Raw genomic sequence first — 24,848 nt, forward strand, 5'->3', positions numbered from 1 at the left:
GCAACTGCAGGGAGAACAATTAGTACCTCACTCCTCAGGGCCAGAGGCCTAAAAAACCTTCACAAGGAAAAGGACTTTTTGCTTGGCCATGAACAAAGGCCACAATTTTCAGAAGGGCTCAGCACATGCAGTTAAGTCCAGATTTTTCAGGGTGCTCATTTCCCATTGGTGTCAAGGGGAAGGGAGGAAGGGGCAGGAGATTCTTTGTTCTCAGGAGTGGTGACGGGGGGTGGGGAGGACTCTCCATGGTCTGCACTAGGAGCTGGGCTGTTTAGAAAATCTAGCCATTTATTTAGGTGCCTAAAGGGGAGCACCCATTGTTGGCTGTGCTGTGACAGTGGGAGAATCAATTCGAGGCCAGGGGAACCGCATAGTATCTCCTACATTACCCTCCTATTGCAGGCTGCAAAGGGGAGGTGGCCAGAGGAAACAGGTTGCGGCTGGGGCTTCCCTGTGCCCAGCAATCCCCAGCTATCATGATAGCCCTAGAAGCCTTTGACAGCTGGAGTAATACCCTTCAAGCTGCTTTCACTTACACAGGGTGACCAGACCAATGCACAGTCAGATCTGGATCGAGGAGTGTGCCTTCCTGAGCTGTGCTGTAGACTCCTCAGCTGCAGTGTGGGATCGGGGTCAGTGTATGCAAGCAAGCTGAATCAGACCTCTCTGAGGAAGCTTCCACGGGGGAAATAGGAGACACACTGCTCTGCTTTAGCTTTACTCCAGGTAGAGCAACATAACCGGGACCCAGCAGAGAGTAAACTGCTAAGCTTGTGACATTGACTATGTGCTACCTAAAAACCCCAGCTTTCACTCAGTGTGGGAGGTAAATTCCACAGTGGAGAACAGCTCACTGAAAAGCAGCCTGATTTCAGCCCCGCCTCATTAAACTGGGGGCTAGGTTAACTCGAGCACTTCACGTGACCACAACTCCCTGTCTGATGCTGCAGCAGAGAGGTGGTCTTAGACAATCAGTTGCCAGATTAGGAGCCCTATCCCATCAGGTGCTTGAAATCATTTAGCAACCTTCAGCATTGGTTCTGAGTCAGGAGAAATGAACTCAGAGGTTGTGCTACTTTCTAGAGGTATGTCTTCCCTGCAGAGAGTTCACTCAGGTGACTGGTGCCTGGGTGTGAGCAGCCACTCTGTGTGCAATACCATGCCTGAATTACTGCACCCTTGCTGCTGCTGCTGCTGCATGTAGCCGTGTGTGTCGCTAGGACATCTGGGAGGAATCTCATGGCTCCGTGCTGCAGTTAGCTAAGCCACTCCATGATTCTTTCCTAGTGAACTGTGGAAAATCTTGTCTGTCATTCTAGGGTGGGAATTACGGGAAGGTGCAGCAGGACTGTATCCTCCCTGCAAAGTAAATAGGTGACGAGCCTGAGAGAAAGCGGCACCAAGGCTCTAACCCATACCCCACTGTGCCAGCTAGCTCAGGCTGAAAGCAACACTAAACTCAGCTGAAAAGGTTTCGTTTGTGGACAGGAGGTGGGCTAAGGTAACTGTACAGTGAAGACATACCCTAAAGCAAGAGTATATTTGAGTTAGTTCCAGGTGGGTCGGAAATACTTTGGCCTAATTATAAACAACTTGAAAGTAAGGGTAAGGGTAAGTCTGTACAACGTACCCAAGGAAATACAAACTGGTTTAGGAAGATGGGGTACATTTCAATTATGTATCCAAGGGGGAAACTATTGAAATGAACTTCTTCTCAAATTCTGAATGCTGTCCCCATAAACATTTATGTCCAATACATATTTTATAACGTTACATAAGTTATTACAAAGATTCATCTGGAGCCATGGAAAAAGCCTAAGATTAATATTAAAGAAACGATACTTGGATGGGAGTAAAGCTGGATTTCAATTCCAAACATGAGACGATGCTCAGAGCCATAGACTATTAAACAGGGAATTTGCTGGCTCAAGAGGGAAGATGACTGGCATTCTCACATAACTCTGGGCCCCAGGCTCTGTGCTCCAAGGCATCTTACTTCAGTATTTTAGAGAGAAAGTCAAATGCTTAGTATCCTCCCTAAGAACAACACTGAAAGTTACCTGGTGTGGTTATGGCGTTAGGCGGCCTTTATGAACTGAGTTTGGTAGATTGTAATCCGGGTCCTGGTGGATAGGAGATCATGGCACGAAAACCACCATACCACAACTGGCATCTTTACTGGCAGCCTCAGCAGAGGAATCAGTGACTGAACGTGCCAGGGAGACAGAATTTAAAAGTGGCTAGTGATTTTGATGCCCAAGATGAGATGCCTTAAAAGGGGTCTGCTATTGAGAGGGCAGATGCTTGGAATTTCCTGAAAAACAACTCCACTATAAGGTGTCTCAGATTAGTCACCCCAAATCAATAGTCACACAAGAAAATTTAGCCTTGTCTCTAGATTAAAGCTGAGGCACAGCGATGGGGCGATGTAAAGAAATTGCACTGCTATTGTGTGGTTGCTCTGTGGGGGCTCAGTGTCAGAAGCCCCCTTGAGTTCAGGGATAAAGAAGCAGGCCTTGGAAGAGGAGAGGAATTCACTCTCTAGGGCTCCCTTTCTACGTCCATTCCAAGAGCACTAAAATTAATGACAGATTTTTGGTTTTAATAATTTTTTTTGGAAACAAACGTGTGTGTAAGTATTGTCTGAACTGGAAAAATAAATCATAGAAACAGTCGCAAACTATTTCATTACTTGTATGTCTCTGTTCTTCATATATCTTTCCTATGATCAGGATTTCTTCAAGCAGTGCTGTTCTTCATTATTTATGAAAACCCGGCATATTCTTAGAGGCCCAGATCCTGCCACTGGATCTGTGTGCACCCAGGTGGAACCCCATTGGGGTTTACGGGATTAAGCTCTGTTTGCGCAGCTCTGAGGCAGGATCTGGGCCACTGCATGCGCTGTACAATGGCAATATTGAGAGGACTGGGGAACAACCCATCAGCCTGTGGTTAAATTGGAGACAGGGTTGCTGCAATGAAAGCCAGGCTTGGTGGTAAAGGCTGTGCATTTTTGTATCATATATTATGCAGCATAATTAAGGCTCAGGAATCTCTGCTTGTGAGATTCCAGCTGGAGTTCTCTTCTGCACTCTAACCCCAAAGGAAGATGGTGAGGCAGGAAAGCCTGCCAACTCTCTCCACTTCCCACTGCATGAGCCATTCAAGGATAAATATGTTCAGCCGCCTCTGAGAGGCTGACGTTTCCCACGGGGGATCACGTTTTAAAAGCAGGGGGCACAATATTGTATTTCATGGAGATATTTTCCAACTTTTTGGTAGAGTGCGCTGAAAAATGCCATGGTATTAAGTATCCTCTTTGAGCCTAATGTGCTCTTTTGTTCCCATCCACAACTGGCAAGCAAGCACCAGATGTTGGAAGCCCTCCTTTGCACCCATTATCAGGCCTCAGTACCTGGCCACATACACAATCCTCTACCAGTCTCCCCACCCCAAGCACATCACTTGCTACCTGGACCAATTTGTCAATCCCAAGAGCTCGGTCCAATTCCGCCAACTCGGTTTCATCTTTGCCACTCAGGAAGGACACAAGCTGCTCGAGGAGGGCTTTCTCATCATTCCGGCCCTCCGGCGTGGTGGGGGGGCATAGGAGTTCGTCCAGCTGGGAAGCGATACACTGGCTGTACAGACGACAAAGCAAACAGAGATGTTCAGTGTAGAAAACAGCTCTGCATTTCGGCTGCAAGGACCCCACATGGGAGAACTGCTTCTGCAGGGTTCCTCCCGCTGACATGCTCACTTGCCTAACTGGTTCTGAGTCCGTGCAACAACTCACTCTGATCTAGCAAGCGAACCCAAAGTGATGTTTGGAACGCACCAAGGGTGAACTTCACCCCTGCACAAGGCTTAGGCACCACTTCAGACTATTCCTGGACCTGTGCGCAGGGTTGAGTTTCAGAGCCTCAACAAGATTCTTATCAAACTTTGATTTTTCCAGGGTTTGTGCCGGCAAATGTTCCACTGGCTGGGAAAGGCAGTGGGTGTTCAGTACAGAGAATCCTTTGGAAACACAAAACCAGAGAGGTTTGGGAAAAGTCAGAACAGCTGACACTAAAGCCACTGAAGGCAAGGGAACTGTTTAGGCACAAAAATAAGAAGCCTGAAGAATTTCCCCCTTGATATTCTTGGGGACAAGGTTAATATGTAATGAGAGACGTTCCAATGACGTGACTGATTGGCGTCAATGGAATTTGCTGGGCCTGACACAATGAAGGGAGCTATGGCACATCACACTTCTAGAAAAGCACAAAGAAGAGAACTTAAACATGCCAGTGGTTCCCAAGGAGCAGACCTGTTTATCCTCTTTGCTCCAGATGAGGACCAGATGTACAGTAAGTAACTGAAACTAATCTGATCAGGAACACTGCAGCCAATAAACATAGTTTAATCCAGGGAAAGAAATATAAGGCACTGGAATTTCTTAGACTGCAGTATAGGAACAGAGGAAGAAGGGGAGGGAGAGGTGAATAATGGGGCTTGCTTCAGTCTGTAACAAAGATTCCTGCTGCTTGTAGCTTCATATCAAACCAAATTTGTGTGTGTTAAAGCTGCAACTACACATCTAGCTGTACTGGCTCCTGTACCACAAACACTCCTTCAGTCCACAGGAGGGGCATCAAATTCAGAGGAAAGGGCTGGATTCCAGGTTAAATTGTGGGCTGGAGGTGGCAGAGTGCCCTTGATCCACATCGGAGACCCCAATGATATCAGTGGAAGGTTCACTCAGACATCCAGCGAACAATGAGGCCGTCACTAGTAACTAGACTGATTTATTCCTATCTTTCCTTCTCTGTGGCAATTCCCAAATGGCACCTGTCGAGGGTTTCACTTCCACCCCGACCCATTCAACATACTAGAACTGTCAGTAAATATTGAGGCTGCCGTGACATCATTGGTCTCAGTGCTGATGCTCCAACCGGATTAGCACGAGAAGGGAGTTCGCCCCTCTGACTCACTGGTGCAGGCTCCGTGCAGACATCATGATGTCTCTTACGCATGGTTCACATTTGGAAGGTTTCTCTCCTGCCAAGAGGAGAAACCTTTTTTTTTTTTTTTTAATTGAAGCTTAGATTCTGCACAACCAGAGGGCATGCCATGTAGGTCACACAAATGCACCATGCAGGCCAGATCCGCCCAGCAGGCGGTATGTTTGATATCACCGTGCTATGGCTTCTATGCCATACAGTAGTGCCACAAGGCCCTTAATGATCTCAGGGCTCCCTTGGGCTAGGATGGGGTCGGCAACCTTTCAGCAGTGGTGTGCTGAGTCTCCATGTATACACTCTAATTTAAGGCTTCGCGTGCTGATAATACATTTAAACTTTTTTAGAAGGTCTCTCTCTCTAAGTCTATAATATATAACCAAACTACTGTTATATGTGAAGTAAACAAGGTTTTCAAAATGTTCAGAAGCTTTATTTAAAATTAAATTAAAATGCAGATCTTATCAATTCAGTGTGATACTTGCCCTTGCTTCTCCTTGCTGAGTTTTCCAGTGTCTGGTGGCACATATTTAGATACTTTAAGCTGAACATAGGTTTCTGAGTGATCAGTTGTTAACTGGCTGGAACCTCAGATTGGCAGGTGAGGTGAGTGGAGCTGGCGGCTGGTAGGGTGAGCAGGGCTGGAGGCCTGGACCCTGTCTGGCAGGGGGCCTACGCTGGAAGCAAGGTGAGTGGGACTGTGGCAGGGACCCCGGCTGATAAGGGGCCAGCAGTCGGAACTCCAGAGCGGCAGCAGGCTGAGCAGGTCAGCCCGCCCAGCTCTGGGGTTTCGGCGGTGGTCTGAGCGTCTCCGCCAGCCCCAGCTCTGGGGTTTCAGCTGCCGGCTCCTGACAGCCGGTGTCTCAGCCCACTGCCAGCCTGGGGTTCCTTCACCCAGGCCAGCAGCGGGCGATGAATGGGACCAGCGTCAGGATCCGAGCTGGTAAGGGGCCAGCAGCGGGAACCCCAGAGCAGCGGTGGGCTGAGCGGGTCAGCCCTTTGCCCGACTGGGGTTTCGGGTGCCGGCTCCTATCAGCTCGGCTCACAGCCCACCGCCAGTCTGGGGGAAGGAACCCAGGCCAGCAGCGGGTGTGGAGTGGGACCAGCAGCGGGACCCGGCTGGCAAGAGGCAGCAGCAGGAACCCCAGAGCGGCGGCAGACTGAGCAGCTCAGCCTACCCCACATGCCATCAAAAATCAGTGTGCGTGCCACCTTTGGCACGCGTGCCATAGGTTGCCGATCCCTGGGCTAGGACTGTACAAACACAGAGAGAGAGAGGAGCAAAAAAATAAAAAAATAAAAATAAAAAAATAAAAAAATTAATTGGAGATATCTCCAAGAACTGGAAGGGACCTCAAAAGGTCATGGAGTCCAGCCCCCTGCCTTGACTAGCAGGGTCAAGTACTGATTTTTGCCCCAGATCCCTAAGTGGCCCCCTTAAGGACTGAACTCACAACTCTGGGTTTAGCAGGCCAATGCTCAAACCACTGAGCTATCCCTCCCCACTGCCCTGAAGAGCTTACAGCCTAAAGAGACAAAGTAAGGGAGAGTAGTATCCCCATCTCAGATGGGGGACAGAGACAGAAGTAATAAGAGACTCACCCAAAGTCACTCGGAGTCTAGGAACTGAACCTGGAACTCCAAACTCGCAGCCTGGTGCCTTAACTACAGCACCAATGTTCTTCTTTACACCACTTGCTCATTATGGGTTGATATGCTATTTTACTTCTTGCAGGCAGTCTCTTAAAGGGATTTCTGGGTGTGGCAACACAAACGCAAAGCCCTATGCTAATGGGACTATTATTCCACAGAAAAATCACAGGTCCCAGACACATTTCTAACAAGCTGCTGCTATGTTCCAGCAAATGGTTCACGGGAAACAATCCAGCCAGGAACAGAACCCCCTCAGCCTCTCTATGTCTTCCTCATGTGTACAGATGAGCACAGAAAGAAATCCCAAGTCTTCTAAAGACATGCAGCTCAGAGTGACCACAAGCTGCTCCACATGTATCCAGAGACCCACCAGCTTTATAATGTGAAGAGAACAGCTCTATCACACTCGAGTTAACATGTATCTTGCAGCAGAGCAAGAGGGAAATCTCTGTTAATAACAAATATACCCCTATAAGCTTTACATATGAAGTTCAATTTGAGCTTTAATAGGGCCTGTCAAATTGAAAACTGGAGCATGCGGCCAGCAACCTGTAATCAGACGCTGTCACACACACAGCTCCAGCAGTTTAAGAGCCTCTACGCAGACATTTGATTTTATTTAAAGCTCTGCTGAAGGCTGAAGCAAGACCTTTGGGGGGTTTTGGTTCAGAAAAGCCCTCTGGACTAGGAGAAAGGCTCACCACTTTGCCTCTGGAGGGCCACTGTTTATGATTATTGGGATCTTCTTCCCATTCAAGGTCAGGACTATCTTATTAGCAATGGCAAAAATCTCACCCTTGTTACCTCGATGGGTTAAATGCAAGTTTGCCTACTCTCCATGATTCCTGGTGCTGCTGCTTTCACATACAAGGAGGCAGTGTCACATTTACTCCTAACATTGCTGGAAGCCATTTCACCCTCTGCTTCCTTCCCCCTGTAAGGCATCCATCCCCTTGGTATCTGGGCATCAAATGTAGCATGCATGACAGGCAAGCTCTCTCTAATCCCCTGGTTAGCTTTGTGAGTTTACATATAATGAAATTTTTAATAAGTATTTTTATTTTATTTATGGCCATTGCTCCCGGGGAAAGGCCTCATTGAAACTATTTTGTTCTGTCCTAATTATATTTCAATAGCTCCACTTTATTGCTTAATGTTCTGCTCTCCTTCAGGAGCACAGCTGGTCATTTAGCAGACTGTTTACCTCCCCATCAAAAGCCTTGATGTATTCACTGCTGATAAAGCCCAACTGCAGCTATTTTAACAGCTACATGGAAAGCGCCATTCAGAGGTTTTGCTCAAGCAGAACTGTACAGCACCTCCCTTCTGCCTCAATTCAGGTCAAAGAAAAGTTTCTGCATGCAGAGTTTTTGCAACCTTCTAATTATACCACTAGGTGGCAGTAGCTTTAATTAATGGACTCTATGAACTATCCTTAGTTATTTGGAAAAAATATTTCTCTCTCACACTGTCTTAATACTGATTTCAGTGTATCCGGTCCGTGAGGCACCTTTCATCATTGACAGTGCACTAATATTATTCGTACTGGCACAGGGTGAAGTTCACCCTTGTGAAAAGGGCCAAGACAAAGCTTGTGCCTCAGTGATGCTCTGACTGTGCTGGCTGGCCTTTCCATACAGGTGTGAATTTCACCCTTGTGCTATTGTATCTCCTCCAGTCTTAACTACTATGATGAGAATGTTCCTCTCCCTCAACTCTCAAGCAAAGGGATCAGACTAGAGCAGGGGTAGGCAACCTATGGCACGGGTGCCGAAAGCAGCATGCAAGCTGATTTTCAGTGGCACTAACATTGCCTGGGTCCTGGCCACTGGTCTGGGGGGCTCTGCATTTTATTTAATTTTAAATGAAGCTTCTTAAACATTTTAAAAACCCTGTTTACTTTATATACAACAATAGTTAGTTATATATTATAGACTTATAGAAAGAGACCTTCTAAGAACCTTAAAATGTATTACTGACAAGAGATACCTTAAATTAGAGTGAATGAATAAAGACTCGGCACACCACTTCTGAAAGGTTGCTGACCTCTGGACTAGAGAATATCAGGACATCTTATTATGGCCAACGTTTGAGCTGTCTGATCACTTAACATACCTCATGTAAGTGTAACTTCCACAGGTATGCCTATACAGCCAGTGAAAGCAAGTCTCAGTGCCCAGTTTGACAGACTCAAGCTTATGCCATGGCATTAAAATTAGCTGAAGACTAAGGAGATGAGTGGGCGGGCTTCAGAGCCCAAGCTCCAGCCTGAGCCGAAACCTCAACACTGCTATTTTTAGTCATAGTGCCAATCTCAGACAGTCTACCTTTCGCTGTCACTGCCCTGGATTGACAATTGCTGTGTGGACACACTCATAGGGACCTTTACCCAAGGGTAGGCACAGCAATCTCTATCCACAGAACTACAGCAAACCTTAAGCCTACTAAAAATATATCGTAAGAGGCTAGAGGAGGGTGGGGTGGTGGGAAGGCAGATTATCCAAACCCACAGTACTTACTCGTCTGGTTTATTCAAAGATACTCGGTTCATGGAGGCCATGGGGTTGTCTGCCCATGGAATCTGGTCACCCATTCCTGGCTGTCCAAACTGTTGATCAGAGACTCCCAACTCCAGTTCAGACAATCCTGATTGGGAAAAGCGAGGGTGGGGAAAAGTAAGTGTTACAGAGCAAAAGAGGTGTCATAAACCACTATACAAAGGGAGTTACAAGTCTTTCCCCATTCATCATCCCATTCGCTAATGTATAAAATACCTTCTGTGTAAGGTGAAGGAAGAGTGGGGAAAATGCAAAGGAAGCTAAGAGTTCAGACAAATGTTAATGCCTGCTTAGACCTGAAATCCTTTTGGAGTCAGCTGAGATAATCCCTGGTTCACAGAGGTACAGAGGCAGTACCTCCCCCAACTCCAAAAGCATTCTGACATGAAAGTCTGAGCTGATTTTGTGGACAAGTACTACCACTACTAAAGGATTAAGAAACGGGGCTACTTAGTGCTTACATATATGATGCTCAGATAGCATGATGATAACACAGAATACATGCCAAAAACACAGTGATTAAATGGAAATATGAAATCTCTCATCAGGCCCCCTTTACCACCACCTCAGATCAGGAATCCAGAGGGGCAGCCAACTGAAGCAGGGTCAAGGGCTTGCTCCACACTGATGTCCTATATCTCTGTGAACAAAGCTCTAATCAGGCTGAGTACGTGAAATCATACCAAAGCAATGGGAATTCACACAGCTGACTCCCTTCACTTGCAACACACAGCACACTGCCACCCACAACCTAGGCAGGACAATTTAACTACTGCAGCTCAACTACACTGTCTAACAGACTGTAGCAGGACAGTGATTGTGTCATGGCTCTAACACTTTGCAAACAATAAGGATAAGAGTGCACTAAGATTTCAAAATAAATGACGTGAGTTTTCAGAAAACAGAGACACTCCAGCTCAGAGAGTGTGTGACATACACACCAAGACTCTGAAAGCTTTGTTCCTAATGGCAGGACTACGTTGCTGTTCTTTTCAGCCCCTAAGTAGCAGACATCAGCCATAGCTTTCCTCATACCAACAGACATTATCTTCTGGGTACACTTATATAGGAAGAGAAAGTCTCTCTCCAAGGCTGTACACATGGTGGCTTTGTGTAAATGTCTCTTCTACAAGATCTACGAATGTTTCAAATGTAGCCAGTTAAAGAATTCTTTACTGAAAGTTGTTACCACTGGAGATTTTGCTTTAAAAAACAACCCAAAATAAAGCGCACACATATTCATGCCTTTTGACTTTCCATTCTGGAGAAACTCATTTTACAGGGAAAAGGCCAAGTCAATCAATTTAAATTCTGTAGGAGTTTGAGCCCAGCCCAGAACTGAGCAATTTATGAGGTCTGGAGACTTTACACCATCATCTTATTTGAAATATGAATTGATATTTAAGACTAAAACATCTTGGCTAAACTAACGATTGGACAGCAATGTGAACAGAGAACTGCAAGGGATAAGAAAATCTCTGACCATGGTGGCATCTCTTCTCCTGAGCATGCTCCCTGGGTCCATATATAGTTGTATTATTTCCAAGGTTTCAGGTACTTATAAGGCAGTTACTGAAAATGAAAAGTATTTATTTTTGGTGTTTTTACCATACTGAGCCGTGCTAATTCCTTTTACAATAAAAGGAATTATCTTTCCATATGTTAGTGATTACAGAGGCACATATCCTTTAAAGGACAGGATCTAAGCATGCCGCATGTTGGCCAAGTATGGCTGTTTGTCCTTCTCTAGCAGCTGCATCATGTAAGAGGTTTTGCATCCGCTGCTGTTTCAGACTTAATGGACCCGGTCCTTTAGCTCAAGCACTAGAGGTTCACGCTTTTAGATCTAGAGGTCCCAGCTTCCAATCCCACTGATGCCCTCAATCAGGTGCATAGTTACAAAGTGGTCATTACCCACAGATGATCCTACATTGTTTCAAGTGGTCACCAGGTTCCTGCAAAGCTAGCCCTAAAATCTGAGAAGTCTGCCTGGATCTAGCTGCCACAGTTTTGTCTGATCAGCTAATCTGATCATAGCTATGCACCAGCAAGTAAAGTCAACTTGCAAGTGTTCATTTACTTCATGAAATTACTGTACAGTAAGACAACATTCTTAAGGTTGCTTGGCAACAGAAGAATAAAAGAAATTCTAGCAGCAGCAACGTCAGCTCCAACTGGGCAAGAGAATGCTGCATGCACAATTGCTTTGCAGCCTAATTCAGTTTCTTTATAAGCTTCTTTATGTTTTCACATATTTGCTTGGGCTGAAGCTTATGGTCTTCTCCAAACAACAACAGTTCAGCTGCTGTCCCTGTGCACCAATCTGCAAGATGGAAGTATTCAGAAATCCAGGTGCCATCTTTCTCCACAGGAAACTTCCTTCCTCCTTCAGATAAACCAAATCCCAATCCAGATACTCTTTTGGTGCTAAGTCAACCTGATCCAAGCCATTCCATAAACTCGTCTTATAAGTGCAAATGAATAAGCACTTTAGATGGAGGCCACTGTGAGCAAAACCATAATAAAGACAGTACTTATAACCATGACAGCTGGGACAAGGCACAACATAGGCAAACGGTGTGCAATTTCCGCAAACAGCTCTGCTGCTGCTTCTCAGTCTTGGCCTTCCTACTACTACTGTCCTAAGCCAAAACTATATTATACCAAACTGTCTTTCTGAGGATTAGACCAACTGTCAAGCTCATTTCACTTGTGAGCTAAGGCAAGTCCTCAAGCTAGGTCTGTGGTCTGGGAAAGCTAGTGGAAAACAACTGAAACTGATCCCTGTATTTTATAAGACCGGTAAAAGCAGCAAAGAATCCTGTGGCACCTTATAGACTAACAGATGTTTTGGAGCATGAGCTTTCGTGGGTGAATACCCACTTCGTAGGATGCATGTGAAGAATCCTGTGGCACCTTATAGACTAACAGATGTTTTGGAGCACACATGCATCCGACGAAGTGGGTATTGACCCATGAAAGCTCATGCTCCAAAACATGTGTTAGTCTATAAGGTGCCACAGGATTCTCTGCCGGTTTTACAGATCCAGACTAACACAGCCACCCCTCTGATATATAAGACCTGAGATCTCCTGCACCTACTGACTTCAGAAGGAGAAGAGGACACTCGGTAGTTTGTAGGTGGTACCCCCAGCTTCTCACAGGGTTGGGCTCAGAAGAGTTCTGCACTACAGCCTCTGAAGTCTTTAAGCTTTCTGCCTAAGAGACGGAAAGCAAAGAGTAGGATTATATGGTCAACTTTCATCTTGGCAAAAGGTTAACAAAAGAGGTTTCAATGTTCTGTACTAGGTTCCAAGTTGTTTAATATAGTTATTAATGATCTGGAAAAGGGATAAGTAGTGAGAGTGCAAAATTTGCAGATGACATGAAGTTGTTTAGGTTAGTCAGCCTCAGAGAGGGCTGTGAAGAAAGAACTTCACAGAGACCTAATCAAGCTAGGTGAATGGGCAACATGATGGCAAATGTCATTCACCATTGATACACGCAAAATAATGCACACAGAGAGAAAAATGTGAACTACTGGTACACTGTAAAGGGTTCTACATTAACTGTCAACCCAAGAAAGGGACATGGATGTCACTGTAGACAGATCAATAAAAACCTCTGCTCAGTGCACAACTGCTATCAAAAACGCCAACAAGAAGTTAAGATCTATAAGGAATGAGATGGAGAATAATAATGAAAATGTTACAACGCCTTTATATAAATCAACAGTGCAGCCTCATCTGGATACTGCACACAGTGCTGGTCACTTTATCTCCAAAAGGGTACTGCAGAACTGGAGGAGATTCAGGGAAGAGCAACAAGAGTGACCAAGGCCTGGAAAACCTCTCCTATGCAGAGAGACTGAAAAGGATGGATCGTGACCTTAGAAAGGAGAAAAATACAAGGGGCCATGATAGGAGTCTATAAAAAAAGAATCTGGAGAAGGGAGGTCAGCAGCATTTGTTCTTCCAGTCTCATACCAAGAGAACATGCAATAAAATTAGGGTGGCAAATTCAAAGCCAATGAAAGGAAATACTTTTTTTCCATACAATGTGTAATTAAGATGTGAAACTCACTGCCACTGGAAGTCTCTGAAACCAAGAATAAATGGGACTGGACAGTTATATCAATGACAAGAATATCCTGAGTTATCATAATTAATGGCAATAAAAATATTGGAAGGATATTAAACTGTGTGCTTCAGGGCTCACGCTAATCTCAAACTACTAGAGATCAGAAAGAGACCTACGTAGGAGGCAGATTATCCCACATCTGCCTTTGGCAGGGTTATTACAACTTCCTCTGAAGCATCTGGTTCTGGCCCCTGTTGGCGACAGGACACTGGACTCAATGGACCTTGGGTCTGATACAGTCTGGCAATTTCTATGGTCACATGTTTTCTTTGGCTTCCAGTTGAAGGTGAGTGGTCCTGGGTTGTGACTTCCTGTGATCCATTCCCTGCCGTGAAGCTGCCATTACAGCACTTCTCTTCCTTCACAGAAGATGAAACATATGGGTCTCTTCTGAGATCATCTTTAATATCTCTCCATGTTGATGGAGAGAGGTGGCAATACAGCAGCAATACTCTCCCTTGCTGGAGAGCTCTGTAGCATAGTCTGGAAATCAGGAATACCAAGGTCTCCAGCATTGTGCCACTAGTACCATCAGGTGCCCACCACACCAATTTAATTCGTTGCCTGAACTGGGATCTTACTCCTGAAGCTTTTTATACACCTTTTTATGAGTCTCTGGGGAGTGTGTAACCAAAGTCATTTGCAGTCATGAAACCCCAGCCTATTCACGGAGTTTAATGTTGCCATTCAAAAAGCAGCTTATTCGTTCCAAGTTTTATGGAAAGATATTTAGACCAATTTCCAGGGGAATATGGCCCTTGCACTAAACTCTTAACAGCTTTATATGGAGCTGGCAAGTTAGTCTGACAGTATCTGTCTAGAAGCAGGTACAGGAAAGCAATGTCTGTTTGCTTCTCTTTTCGCAGTAATGCAGAATTTAAAAAAACCCGCTGCGTTATTTCAAACATTCACACTGAAGTGGATTAACTGGGTTATCATTCCAAGACACCGTAGCAGTATTCCCCAGCAGGTACATGGAATAAAGGAAAGGGCAGTGCATGCCCTTTTCCAGACACTGCAGTGAAGGTGGGAGCGGCTTCAGCACAGTGTCTTTCAGCACCAACATACGCAGTGTTGTTGTAGCCATGTTGGTCCCATGACATTAGAGACACAAGGTAGGTGAGGTAAGATCTTCTATTGGACCAACTTCTGTTGGTGAGCGAGACAAGCTTTCGAGCTTACACAGATCTTCAGCTCCGCATAAGCTCGAACGCATGTCTCTCTCCCCAAGAGAGGTTGATCCAATAAACGATATTACCTCACCTACCTTGTCTTTCAACACCAATGTTAATCAAATCTTCTGCTTTTCCTTATTCTCTGCTTGGAGAAAGCTGAGTGGATTGTTTTGCCTTACCCAGCTTGCATAGGGCCACCATCAGAACTGGTTTTCAAAACACAGGTCTAACATTATCTCACCTTCCCTAAAGTTGAATTCAGACACAAGGCCTATGCCCCATGTAAACCTTCTGCTCTGCACGGGGTGAATTTAACTTATCTTGGTGCCCTCTCTGCTATACCTTTATATTGGTAGATCCCCAGAAACTGCAGGCATAACCTAGTAGGGAACAGAAGGCCCAGATCAGCAGATCCCTGCGGGAGCACATACCTGTATCAGGCTGGAAGGGGTTTGGTCCAGTTACTGTCCCCCTGCCCTGCTCTGATGGTAACCCAGAATGCAGACTGCTGCCATTCGATGCAGGAAAATGAGCTGGCCTGAGCTGAACTGGCTCCACAGGGTCGCAGAACTCAAATGGGGACCGGCCAGCCTGCATGCCCTGCCCGCCGTTAATAGCTATAGATTCATTAAATAATAAATAAGCATAACTCAGACAGCTTCCGAGGGCTGATCACGACATTACCAATGCTTGACTGATTCATCCTGCCAGCCAAAGGAGCTGACATCAGTGACTTTGGAGGGCAAGAGAAGGATTGGTGTGGGAATGGCCTACTCATGGCACTTGGGACTAGGGACTGACAGATGTGACTTCACTGCACAGAGCCCACCCCAGGGAATCACCCCTTAGGAATGCAGGCAAACAAGGACACTACGCTGCCGATCAGCACCGGACAGCGACGTGGCTCTGATTTAGTACTTCTGAGAGGGCAAGTAATCCATGCTGCTAACACAACCGTGCTGTAGAGAAAGGGATGGGTGCCCCAATAGTTAAGCTGGGCAGGTGGAGGGATATGCAGGGTAGTCCATACTACAAGTCAGAGGATATGCAGAGGGCGGCTAGGTTTGACTGGATTCTTGTGCCTATGCATTATATGAAATAAGCAAGTTTTGAACCCCAGTGCAAGAACTGCACAAACGTCACTCTCACCTCAGATCAATACAGGAGCCCCTTGAGGGGATAATTCACAGCTGCCCGCTCATTGTAGTCAGAACTTGATCTAGGTACATACAGCAGGATCTCACTGACCCACACAGCACAGGGTGACATACACCCCTGTGCAGCAGGCCAACACTCAGCCTGAAGTGGGAGTTCAGTGATACCCATGCTTCAGGCAGGCTCACCACACAGGGCTGAATTCCAGCCACCACTCACCATACCCTCTGCTCTTTTCAGCTGTGATTTAATGGAAAAAAGCCTGTAGTGGGGTCCCATCTTTATTCACCCTGTAGAATCATCTGCACCTTCAAAGTTTTGTATCTTCTGATCAGCGCTTAAGCTGGGTTTCACCCCTGTGCAAAGCACTAGTGCAGGGCACAGGCCTTGCACGGGCTCTCTGCAGAGGGCTGAATGTCAGTGTCATGACCAGGCATCTCACTGCAGATATGAAGTGCGTCTTCTGAGTTAACCATTGTAATCCACGCACCAGTTTAAACCAACAGCGCTAATTTAAAGGAAACTGGTTTCCTTGTGGGCATTTGGGCTTGAGATACACATTCGTGCTGGGAAATTATACTTTAAGTTCTGGAGTATATGGGGAGTCGGCGTGGGGAGTTTAATGCACAGAGTTGGACACATCTCACCATAAACATACTCCTCCTCTTTGCCAATCTCCATTTCAACTCTGTCTGATATAAGATTCTCGTGTCTCCGAAAGACAATAAAGCCCCATTATAATTATACTCATGTCACTACATTATGAATCTCCTAGTGCTCTGTTCCCTGAAGGTGCTGTCCATTTGAGTCTTTAGAATAAGAGTCCTTGGCATGCAAATAATAGGCCTGAGTAATAAGTGGCTGTCTGATCTTTAGCTATGAATTCAGTGGAGAGGTAATGGGACAAATTGGCCAATGGCTATGATTAGAGCTGACAGCTCCTTTTCAAGCTGCCAGACATTCCCCCTATTGTGGAAAGGCACAGCACGGCTCTCTGATGCATTTAGTCTCAGTGCAGCTGTCATTCAAAGCCCTCACCAGGTTTATTGCCCAGTGTAGTATCTTCTATCCAATTCGCGCTCCTCCGTTTCCTCTTATAGCCAATATCCTGATCTTAGAGTCACATGGTGGCTCTTGATTCAGCTGATCTAATCTCCTTGCAGCATATGTAACACATAGCCATGTCGCCCTCTAGTGGCTGGTCCCAATGACTAGAACAACCTGCTTGCAACAAATAAGAGTTTTTCTTTAATTTGGTGCTAGAGGCCTGTTTCCCAAGGATGACTGGAGTGTGCAGCTACAAAATATTCTCAGAGTTCAGGCCTCCAGAGCAGAATTTTGCTCCTGGTTACAACACTGTTGTTCTTCCGCATACTATGGGATTTTTTAGCCGTCTAAAGATGCCAAATCTACATAAGAATGGCCATACTGGGTTCATCTAGCCCAATACCTTGTCTTCTGACAGTGGCCAGTTCCATGTGCTTTAGAAGAAATGACCAGAACAGGACAATTATCTAGAGATCCATCCATGTCATCCAGTCCCAGCGTCTGGCAGTCAGAGATTTAGGGACACCTACAGCATGGGGTTGTCTCGCTGCCCATTATTGCTGATAGCCATTCATGGACCTATCCTCCATGAACTCATCTAGCTCTTTTCTGAACTCTGTTATACGTTTGGCCTTCACAACATTCCCTGCCAATGAGTTCTACAGGTTGACTCTGTGTGGTGTGAACACGTACTTCCTTTTGTTTGTTTTTGACCTGCTGCCTATTAATATCATTGGTTACCCCTAATTCTTCTGTTACATGAAAATAACAACACTTCCTTATTTACTTTCTCCCCACACTTCATGGCTGTACAGACCTCTATCACACCCTCCGTTAGTCACCTTTTTTCTAAGCTGAACAGTCCCTGTCTTTTGAATGTCTCTTCATACGGAAGCTGTTCCATACACCTAATCATTTTTGCTAAACTTCTCTGTACTTTTTCCAATTCTAATGATCTTTTTTGAGATGGGGTGACCAGAACTACAGACAGTATTCAAGGTGTGGGCATATTATGGATTTAGATAATGACATTATGATATTTACTATTTTATTATCGATCCCTTTCCTAATGGTTCCTAACATTCTGTTAGCTTTATTGACTGCCGCTGCACACGGAGTGGATGTTTTCAGAGAATTATCCACAATGACTCCAAGATCTTTCTTGAGTAGTAACAGCTAATTTAGACTCCACCATTTTGTATGTATAGTTGGGATTATGTTATCCAACATGTATTACTTTGTCCTTATCAACAATGAATTTCATTTCCCATTCTGAAAAGTCCAAGTACATAGGTACATAGGGTCAGGTTTTCAAGAGCTCAGAACACATTGCGACACTTATAGGCAGATTTTGAGAACTCCGTATGTTGAGTGCATGTTGGGAGCTGAGTTCTCTGAAAAACCTGGCCATTTGTATTGGGCACTGAACTCTTCTAAAAATCTGGCTCCGATCGTGGATGCCAAGTGCTTTTGAAAATCTGGCTTTTGTGCTCAGTAGGTGCTACTTAGCTATAGGTACTTGTGTAGACTCCTGTTAGCACTGTTAAGCCACCATCTTACTTGGGCTGTTTGTAGTTAATTTTCTCACTTAATGTAAGCTAAGCGTAACCAATTGTAGCATTTTGTTAGAGCTGAGGAAGGCTTGTCAGACTGGAGTTATGTAGTTCACTGCTGCTATTCTGGCTCCTCAGTCTGGGATCACCCTTGTCCCAGGAGCGGCACCAGAGTTTCTGGCGCCCTAGGCAGAATTTGGGGGGCGGCATTTTGTGTGCTCCCCACGGGGCACGCGGGAGCTTCCGGTTCCCATTACGCTGCTGAAGAAGGACCCTCCGCCGAAATGCCGCAGGCGACAGCGGCAGTCATTGAGCTGCTCAATTGCCTGCTGCTGTTTTCCACGGCACGTTGGCAGAACATCCTTCTTCGGCGGCACGACAGAAGCAGAACCAGATGCTCCCATGTGCCCCATCAGAAGTGCACAAAATGCTGCCCCCTGAATCCTGGCGCCCCAGGCGACTGCCTAGGGTCACCTGCCTTGTCCACATGTTTATTGACCTCCTCAAAAATTCTAATAGATTGGTGAGGCATGATTTTCCTTTACAACAGCTGCGTTGATTCTTCCCCAGTGTATCGTGTTCATCTGTGACTCTGATAATTCTGTTCTGTACTATCGTTTCAACCAATTTGCCTGGTACTGAAGTCAGACTTACCAGTGGCCTGTAGTGCCAGGATCGCCTCTGGACCCTTTTTAAAAAAAATTGGTATTACATTAGCTATCTTCCAGTCATCTAGTAGAGAGGCTGATTTAAGCAATAGGCTACATTCCACAATTAGTGGTTCTGCAATGTCATATGCGAGTTCCTTCAGAACTCTTGGATGAATACCTTCTGGTCCTGCTGACTTCTTATGTTTAACTTATCAATTTGTTCCAGAACTTCCTCTACCGACACCTGAAACTAGAGTCCTATAGAAACATTTCAGGCTGTTCATTTACCCCCTTCCTGCCAAACCTATTTCATGGGCTTTGTCCTGATTTTTGCATGAGCCAGCAGAGACAGCCAACGGCTTCATTATCTCTATCTGCTGAATATGTAATGTATGGATTATCCCTCCCAGGACAGAACTGCAGATAATTGGTTTATACCTGGGATTATTCTGCCAATCATTAGCTTTTCTTTTTAGAATTCCCCTCCCACTCCCTCTCTCTCTTTCAGACAGTCCTGTTCATTAGCAAAAATCTGCACCCCCCACTCTTAATGCTCAATGTAATTCTCAGTGACAAGATGAATATATTTCTGCTTGTGGTGACAGCGTGGATGCAACAAACAACTCTGTTTCACCCAAAACTCAAAATAAAAACCTGGGATAGGTAAACCCTCACAAAACTGGAACCTGGTTACACTCTATGTACTGGGGCTGCAAGGGGGAGGATTTCACAGAACTGAAGTCGATAAGTGAGGGCAGCCTCGGCTGAGTGAAACCTATCAGATGGAATACAACCAGCACTCCTGGGGAGAAGCCCGTGAATGTTAAGTAAAAGCACCCCCAGGTTGATTTTACTTTCACTGAAAAGAGCTGAAAACCTGGGCTTTGCTAAAGTTGCTTTGTGCTGCCCCACCTCTGAAAATCAGGCCATTTATTCAGCTGTCTAAATAGGGATGTGGGTGATGAAACTCTAGGCACTCAAATTGACAGTGATGATACAAAACTACATGCAGTGACCCACTTCTTACTGAGCCCAGTGAGCACACTGACTCCTCAACTCCTAATTTGTGAAGAAATGTATTCCTGTCCTCTTACTCACTCGTGTCATGGCTGTTTGAAATGCAAAGAGATGTCTGATAGTGAACACATCTCTGCAAGGTCACTAAGCTTTAAGATATCAAACACAATTAAGAGGACACAGTGGCCCCAGTATACCACATAAAGCTAATACTGTATCCTTAGAAGTCCACTGAAATGACAAGAGATGAACTCTCCCCCCAAATACTGGAAAACGGTTTTGTGGATTAGCATGAGAGCGCAGAGCTATCGGCACTAACACATACTGTTAAGCCCCATTGGAGTTCTTGCTGCAGCGTTGGGCTGGAGCGGGGCTGCCAGAATCTCAGGTTTGACCATGACACTGGCCATGCTGCTTTCGGTTCTATCCGTCCCACACAAGCCTGGTAACTGGGCTGCTTTCTCCAATGAAGGCAGCAGCTGATTGAGCTGGTCGAGTTCAGCAGCAAACTAAGGAAGGAAACAAGGCCACAGGTCAGTCATTGAGCCCATTTGGGCAGCACGCTCTTTACACACAGAAAAAATTCAGAAACAGCCACTCTCCCCCTTCCCCTCCCCACCCCACCCCCAAAATTAACTGGCTCATTGAAATTACATGCAAAGAGGGCAATCAGGACTCATTCTGTCCTGAAGTTCAAGCATTTTGCAATGTAATTTTCTTCTGGCTACCCTCCCCAAATGCTGGTGTAAAGGCCTCTGTTGGAATTATTTCTCTGTACCCCTGATCACAGACAAGCAGAAGCACAGAAACAGGGTCTGATTTACCACTATGTTACCTCCTGGTTCACAGCTACGTATCTCCGCTGATTTCAGTGGAATTACCCATGTGAAGCTGGAACACAGGGAATCAGGCCCCTAGCCTCTAGAATGAGCCTAGAGCATTACACATAAGATGCAAAACCAACATCTTGGGTATGAGATGCAACCTAGAACCACCTAGCAGGGGGCAGTTTGCTCTGTCAAAACATGCAGAGACAGATGGCCTTGTGGTTATGGCACTGGACTGGGACTCAGGAAAGCTGGGTTCAATTCTTGACTGCTACCAGCTTCCTGTGTGACCTTGTGCAAGCCTCTCTCTGTGCCTCGGTTCCCTGTCTGTACAATGGGGATAATACTGTCTTTCCCCACCCTGTGTCTGTCTTGGCTATTTAGACTGCAAACTCTACAGGGCAGTGACTGTCTCTCACTACATCTGTACTGAACACAATGATGCCCTGATCTCAATGGAGGCTTTTAGGCACGACAATAAAACATCTATTATTAATGGCTTGCATGGGCATTGACTTGAATGGGCCCTAGACAGCTACAGCCATTTGGCAGGAGGTAATTTGCTCTATTAATACACATACAATTACACTGATGTAAAAAATGGCCTCTCCTGAAAAATATAAGACTTTGTAGAACAGCCCTCCAAACCTCTGCCTATATATTTGCCTAGGGCAAGTAATTATTCTTGATAGACTAGTAATATATCATTTAGCTTTTCCAGTCTTCATCATAGCAAAGAATAGGAGAGTAGATGTCTGGCCTGGGGACCCAAATAAATGGGGATGTTACTGAGAAAGGAATTCGCACCAGGGGATATAATGGAGATCCCAGCAAGCAACAGTTTGGGATTAAAGGGACTAAGCTAAATTAGGTTTTGGTGAAAAAAAATTATCCCAAGGGAAGTGACATTTTTTAAAATCTCAATCTAAGAACACATTTAAACATGCTCCCACAAGAGTCAGCAGTCGGCGTGGCAAAGAGCATGCATGTTGAGCGATGGGCGTATTCACAGGCAATTCCTTTCCAGATTATTAGGCTGAAATACCTTTGCATTTGACTGACAGATGCAGAGAAATAAGTTTAGGTCACAGTGAGGTTTAGCAGAAAGTTGGCTAACTAGCTGGGACACAAGGTTGGAGCTGACAAGCCCTATGCCTATGATAAATATAACCAGATTTACCAATAGCCTAGGGTACATAAACAGCTGTGCGTTTCACAGAGGAGTCAATATGTCAGCAATACTATGGAGAAATTAGCTGTGAGATCAAACTGCAGCTCCAGCCAGGGGAATGTTCCTTTGCTTGGAGGGCTGCTCACTTTGGGGCAGCTCAGGGCTTGCCTCATTCTTGTGCTGCTCTGCAAAAATGACATACAAGCTTCTTAAAGACCTGCCTTCTTGGGCAGCCTGGTTCTAGCAATAGCAAACTTTGGCAAATGTCTACAATGGGCTGACAAAATGTTCGAAAGGAAACCACCTTTACAACTAGCCTCTTAGGGTATGTCTATACTGCAATGAGACCCCCAGGACTGGCCTGTGCCTGCTGACTCTGGCTCACAGGTCTACAGCTAAGGGGCTGTTTAATTGTGGTGTAGCCGTTCGGGCTCAGGCTGGGACCTGGGCTCTAGAACACCGCAAGGTGGGAGGGTCCCAGAGCTTAGGCTCCAGCACAAGCCCCAAAGTTTACACCACAATCAAACAGCTGCTTAGCCCAAGCCCCATGAGCCCAAGTCACGTGGCATGGGCCAGCCACGGGTGTCTCATTGCAGTGTAGACATACCCTTATGGAACTAATGCCAGGGAAGCCCTCCAGCAAGCAGCAGGGATGGAGGGAAATGACTTCCTAGCCAGAAGAAAAGTTTAGATCCCTCTTGGAAATGAGGGTCAGATAGTTCATTCTCTCTTTTTACAGATATATAGAAGTTACAAATATCAAATCTTCCTCCTCCCCCATGATGCAAACCACCTCTTAGAGCCCGTAAGGCACTGGGAATGCTGGGCAGCCTCCCGGGGGATAAGTGGCCTGTTTTAATGAGTGCTAAATTTCTTCTAGTTCAGATACAGAAAGCCACAGCCAGTGAGTGAGTGGAGCAAAGGCACTCAGCTGTCGCTGTCAAGTGAGCAGCCTGAGAGCACAGAAAAAATTTAGAATTTAGCAATTGCCAGAGGAAATCAGACCAATAGCTCATCTAGTCCAGTATCCTGTCTCCACGAGTGGCCAGCAGGAGGCACTTCAGAGGAAGGTTGGCACTCTGCTTCCTGCAACAGGAATTTATGGGAAAAGTTTCTTCTTAATTCCCATTTGGTTAAAAAAAATATTAATCCAGTACCTGAAAAAGGATGGGAGCATCCTCCCTATGAGACGCAAATCTTAGCACGGTGCGAGAATAAAGAGCTTGGCTGTTTCATACAGTACTACCAATGCCCCGCACAATGGCAGGCTTGCCTTCTGTAGACAGGCCCTTTGCGTGGAGGGACCAGTGTTGATAAAGTGCCGCTGCATCTCCTTAGCGTGAGTTCAAGGTTATCATTCTCCAAGGATCCAACTTAAAGACTTACCTCCATATTTATTCAAGTGCAGCAGGAAAAGCTACAAAAGACAGCACTGACTGCTAGATTATTTCTCTTTCTCACTCGCTCTTTACTGACAAAATATCATCAATTTATCACATCCCACAACAAAGGGATAAGGCATGAAATGTACCTTCAGATGGGAAAGCGCTGTGTAAAACAATCAAGTCATGACTAGATGATAAGAAAAGAGACACTAGTGGACCATCTAAGGCGGCAGAAGGTGCTTATGTTGTTAGAACCAACAGCTGAACTGCTAAACAATCTTTGTCACAATACTCAGCAGTAGTGGAGTATTATATACGTTGTCGAGACATTGTGAGCACGCTTCTCAGGCTGTGCCGTAGGACTTTGGGAAAGAGAGTTCTCTTCCGAGATGTCCAATAGCGTCATACATTTGAACCAGGAGAACAATGCCGCATTGAACAAAAGGATGGATAGTGTTGTGATTAAAGCACTTGATGGGACCCAAGAAATCTGGTGCAATTCCCAGCTTTGCCTGTGTGACCTTCGGCAAGTTACTTATTCTAAGGTTACGTAAGTATTTAGATAGGGATTTTTAATACACACAATTTCTGTGATAGGGCAAGTACTTACTTTCCTTGCAGTCTTTTGAGGATTAAACAATGTTTATGTAATGCTTTAAAGACAATAAATATGATTATTTATACTGGAATATCCACCATTAATTTAACAGTGTATGCTAGCCATCACTCTTTAAGCCCAGAGTCCTTAAGAAAAGAACATCCTTATAAACATAATCACTCCCACTTACAGAAACAATAAAACACAAGAATTGCAGCCTCAGCACTGCCTCTGCAAGAAGAATACAATTCTAATTCTTCAAAAAATACAACTTCTTGACACAACAGCTTTTCATCAGAGCACAAGATTGCTAGACACCTTGCAACAAAGGGAATAAATGTAGTAAGCTGTTTCTTACTACACGCAAATATAAGACACTCGCCAACTGTAGTGTGGGAACACTTTTTAACAGGACTGAAAGAAGCTCTGTTACATGCAGAACTCTTTTCTGTGGTGTTAACTTAGTCACAGTGAAAGTTTATGACTCATAGCAAAGAGAAAGGAAAATGAAACCCAGGAGTCTAGTTACATTGCCCAGGAGGCATGGAAAGAGATTGGGGAGTGGAGAAAGGAGAAATGGGAGTGAAGGGGTAGTAAACACAGTGTTTACGTTTTACTTTATGAACTAAACAATTTGGGCCACATCAAACACTCAGAGATGCCCTTGCAGTTCCCACTGATTTCAATAAGAACATCCACCCTCCATCTGAATAATTTGTGGTCTGAAAAACATGTCATACAATGAGAGACTGAAAAGCTCAGTTCATTTAATTTACTGAAGAGAAGGTTAAGAGATGACTTGATCATGGTCTGTAAGGGCCTATACATGGGTATGAGAAGATATCTGACACTAGAGGACTATATAATCTAGTGGATAAAGGCAGAATACGATGCAATGGCTGGAAGCTGAATTCAA

The 24,848-nt window shown here is 45.2% G+C and overlaps 1 protein-coding gene across 9 annotated transcripts in view; it reads right to left on the minus strand.

The window, feature by feature from the left end:
- NCOA1 (nuclear receptor coactivator 1) overlaps positions 1–24,848 on the minus strand; it is a 344,103-nt gene that overhangs the window by 19,514 nt on the left and 299,741 nt on the right. For all 9 annotated transcript variants that reach the window (XM_030555146.1, XM_030555143.1, XM_030555142.1 and 6 more), the window contains 3 exons: positions 20,277–20,460; positions 9,176–9,302; positions 3,473–3,641 (listed from right to left, as the gene is read on the minus strand). In XM_030555146.1, the coding sequence (XP_030411006.1) occupies positions 3,473–3,641; positions 9,176–9,302; positions 20,277–20,460 (480 nt within the window). The remainder of the gene's footprint in view (positions 1–3,472; positions 3,642–9,175; positions 9,303–20,276; positions 20,461–24,848) is intronic.

The sequence above is a fragment of the Gopherus evgoodei genome, chromosome 3 (assembly GCF_007399415.2).
Source record: "Gopherus evgoodei ecotype Sinaloan lineage chromosome 3, rGopEvg1_v1.p, whole genome shotgun sequence".
Taxonomy (NCBI): Eukaryota; Metazoa; Chordata; order Testudines; family Testudinidae; genus Gopherus; species Gopherus evgoodei.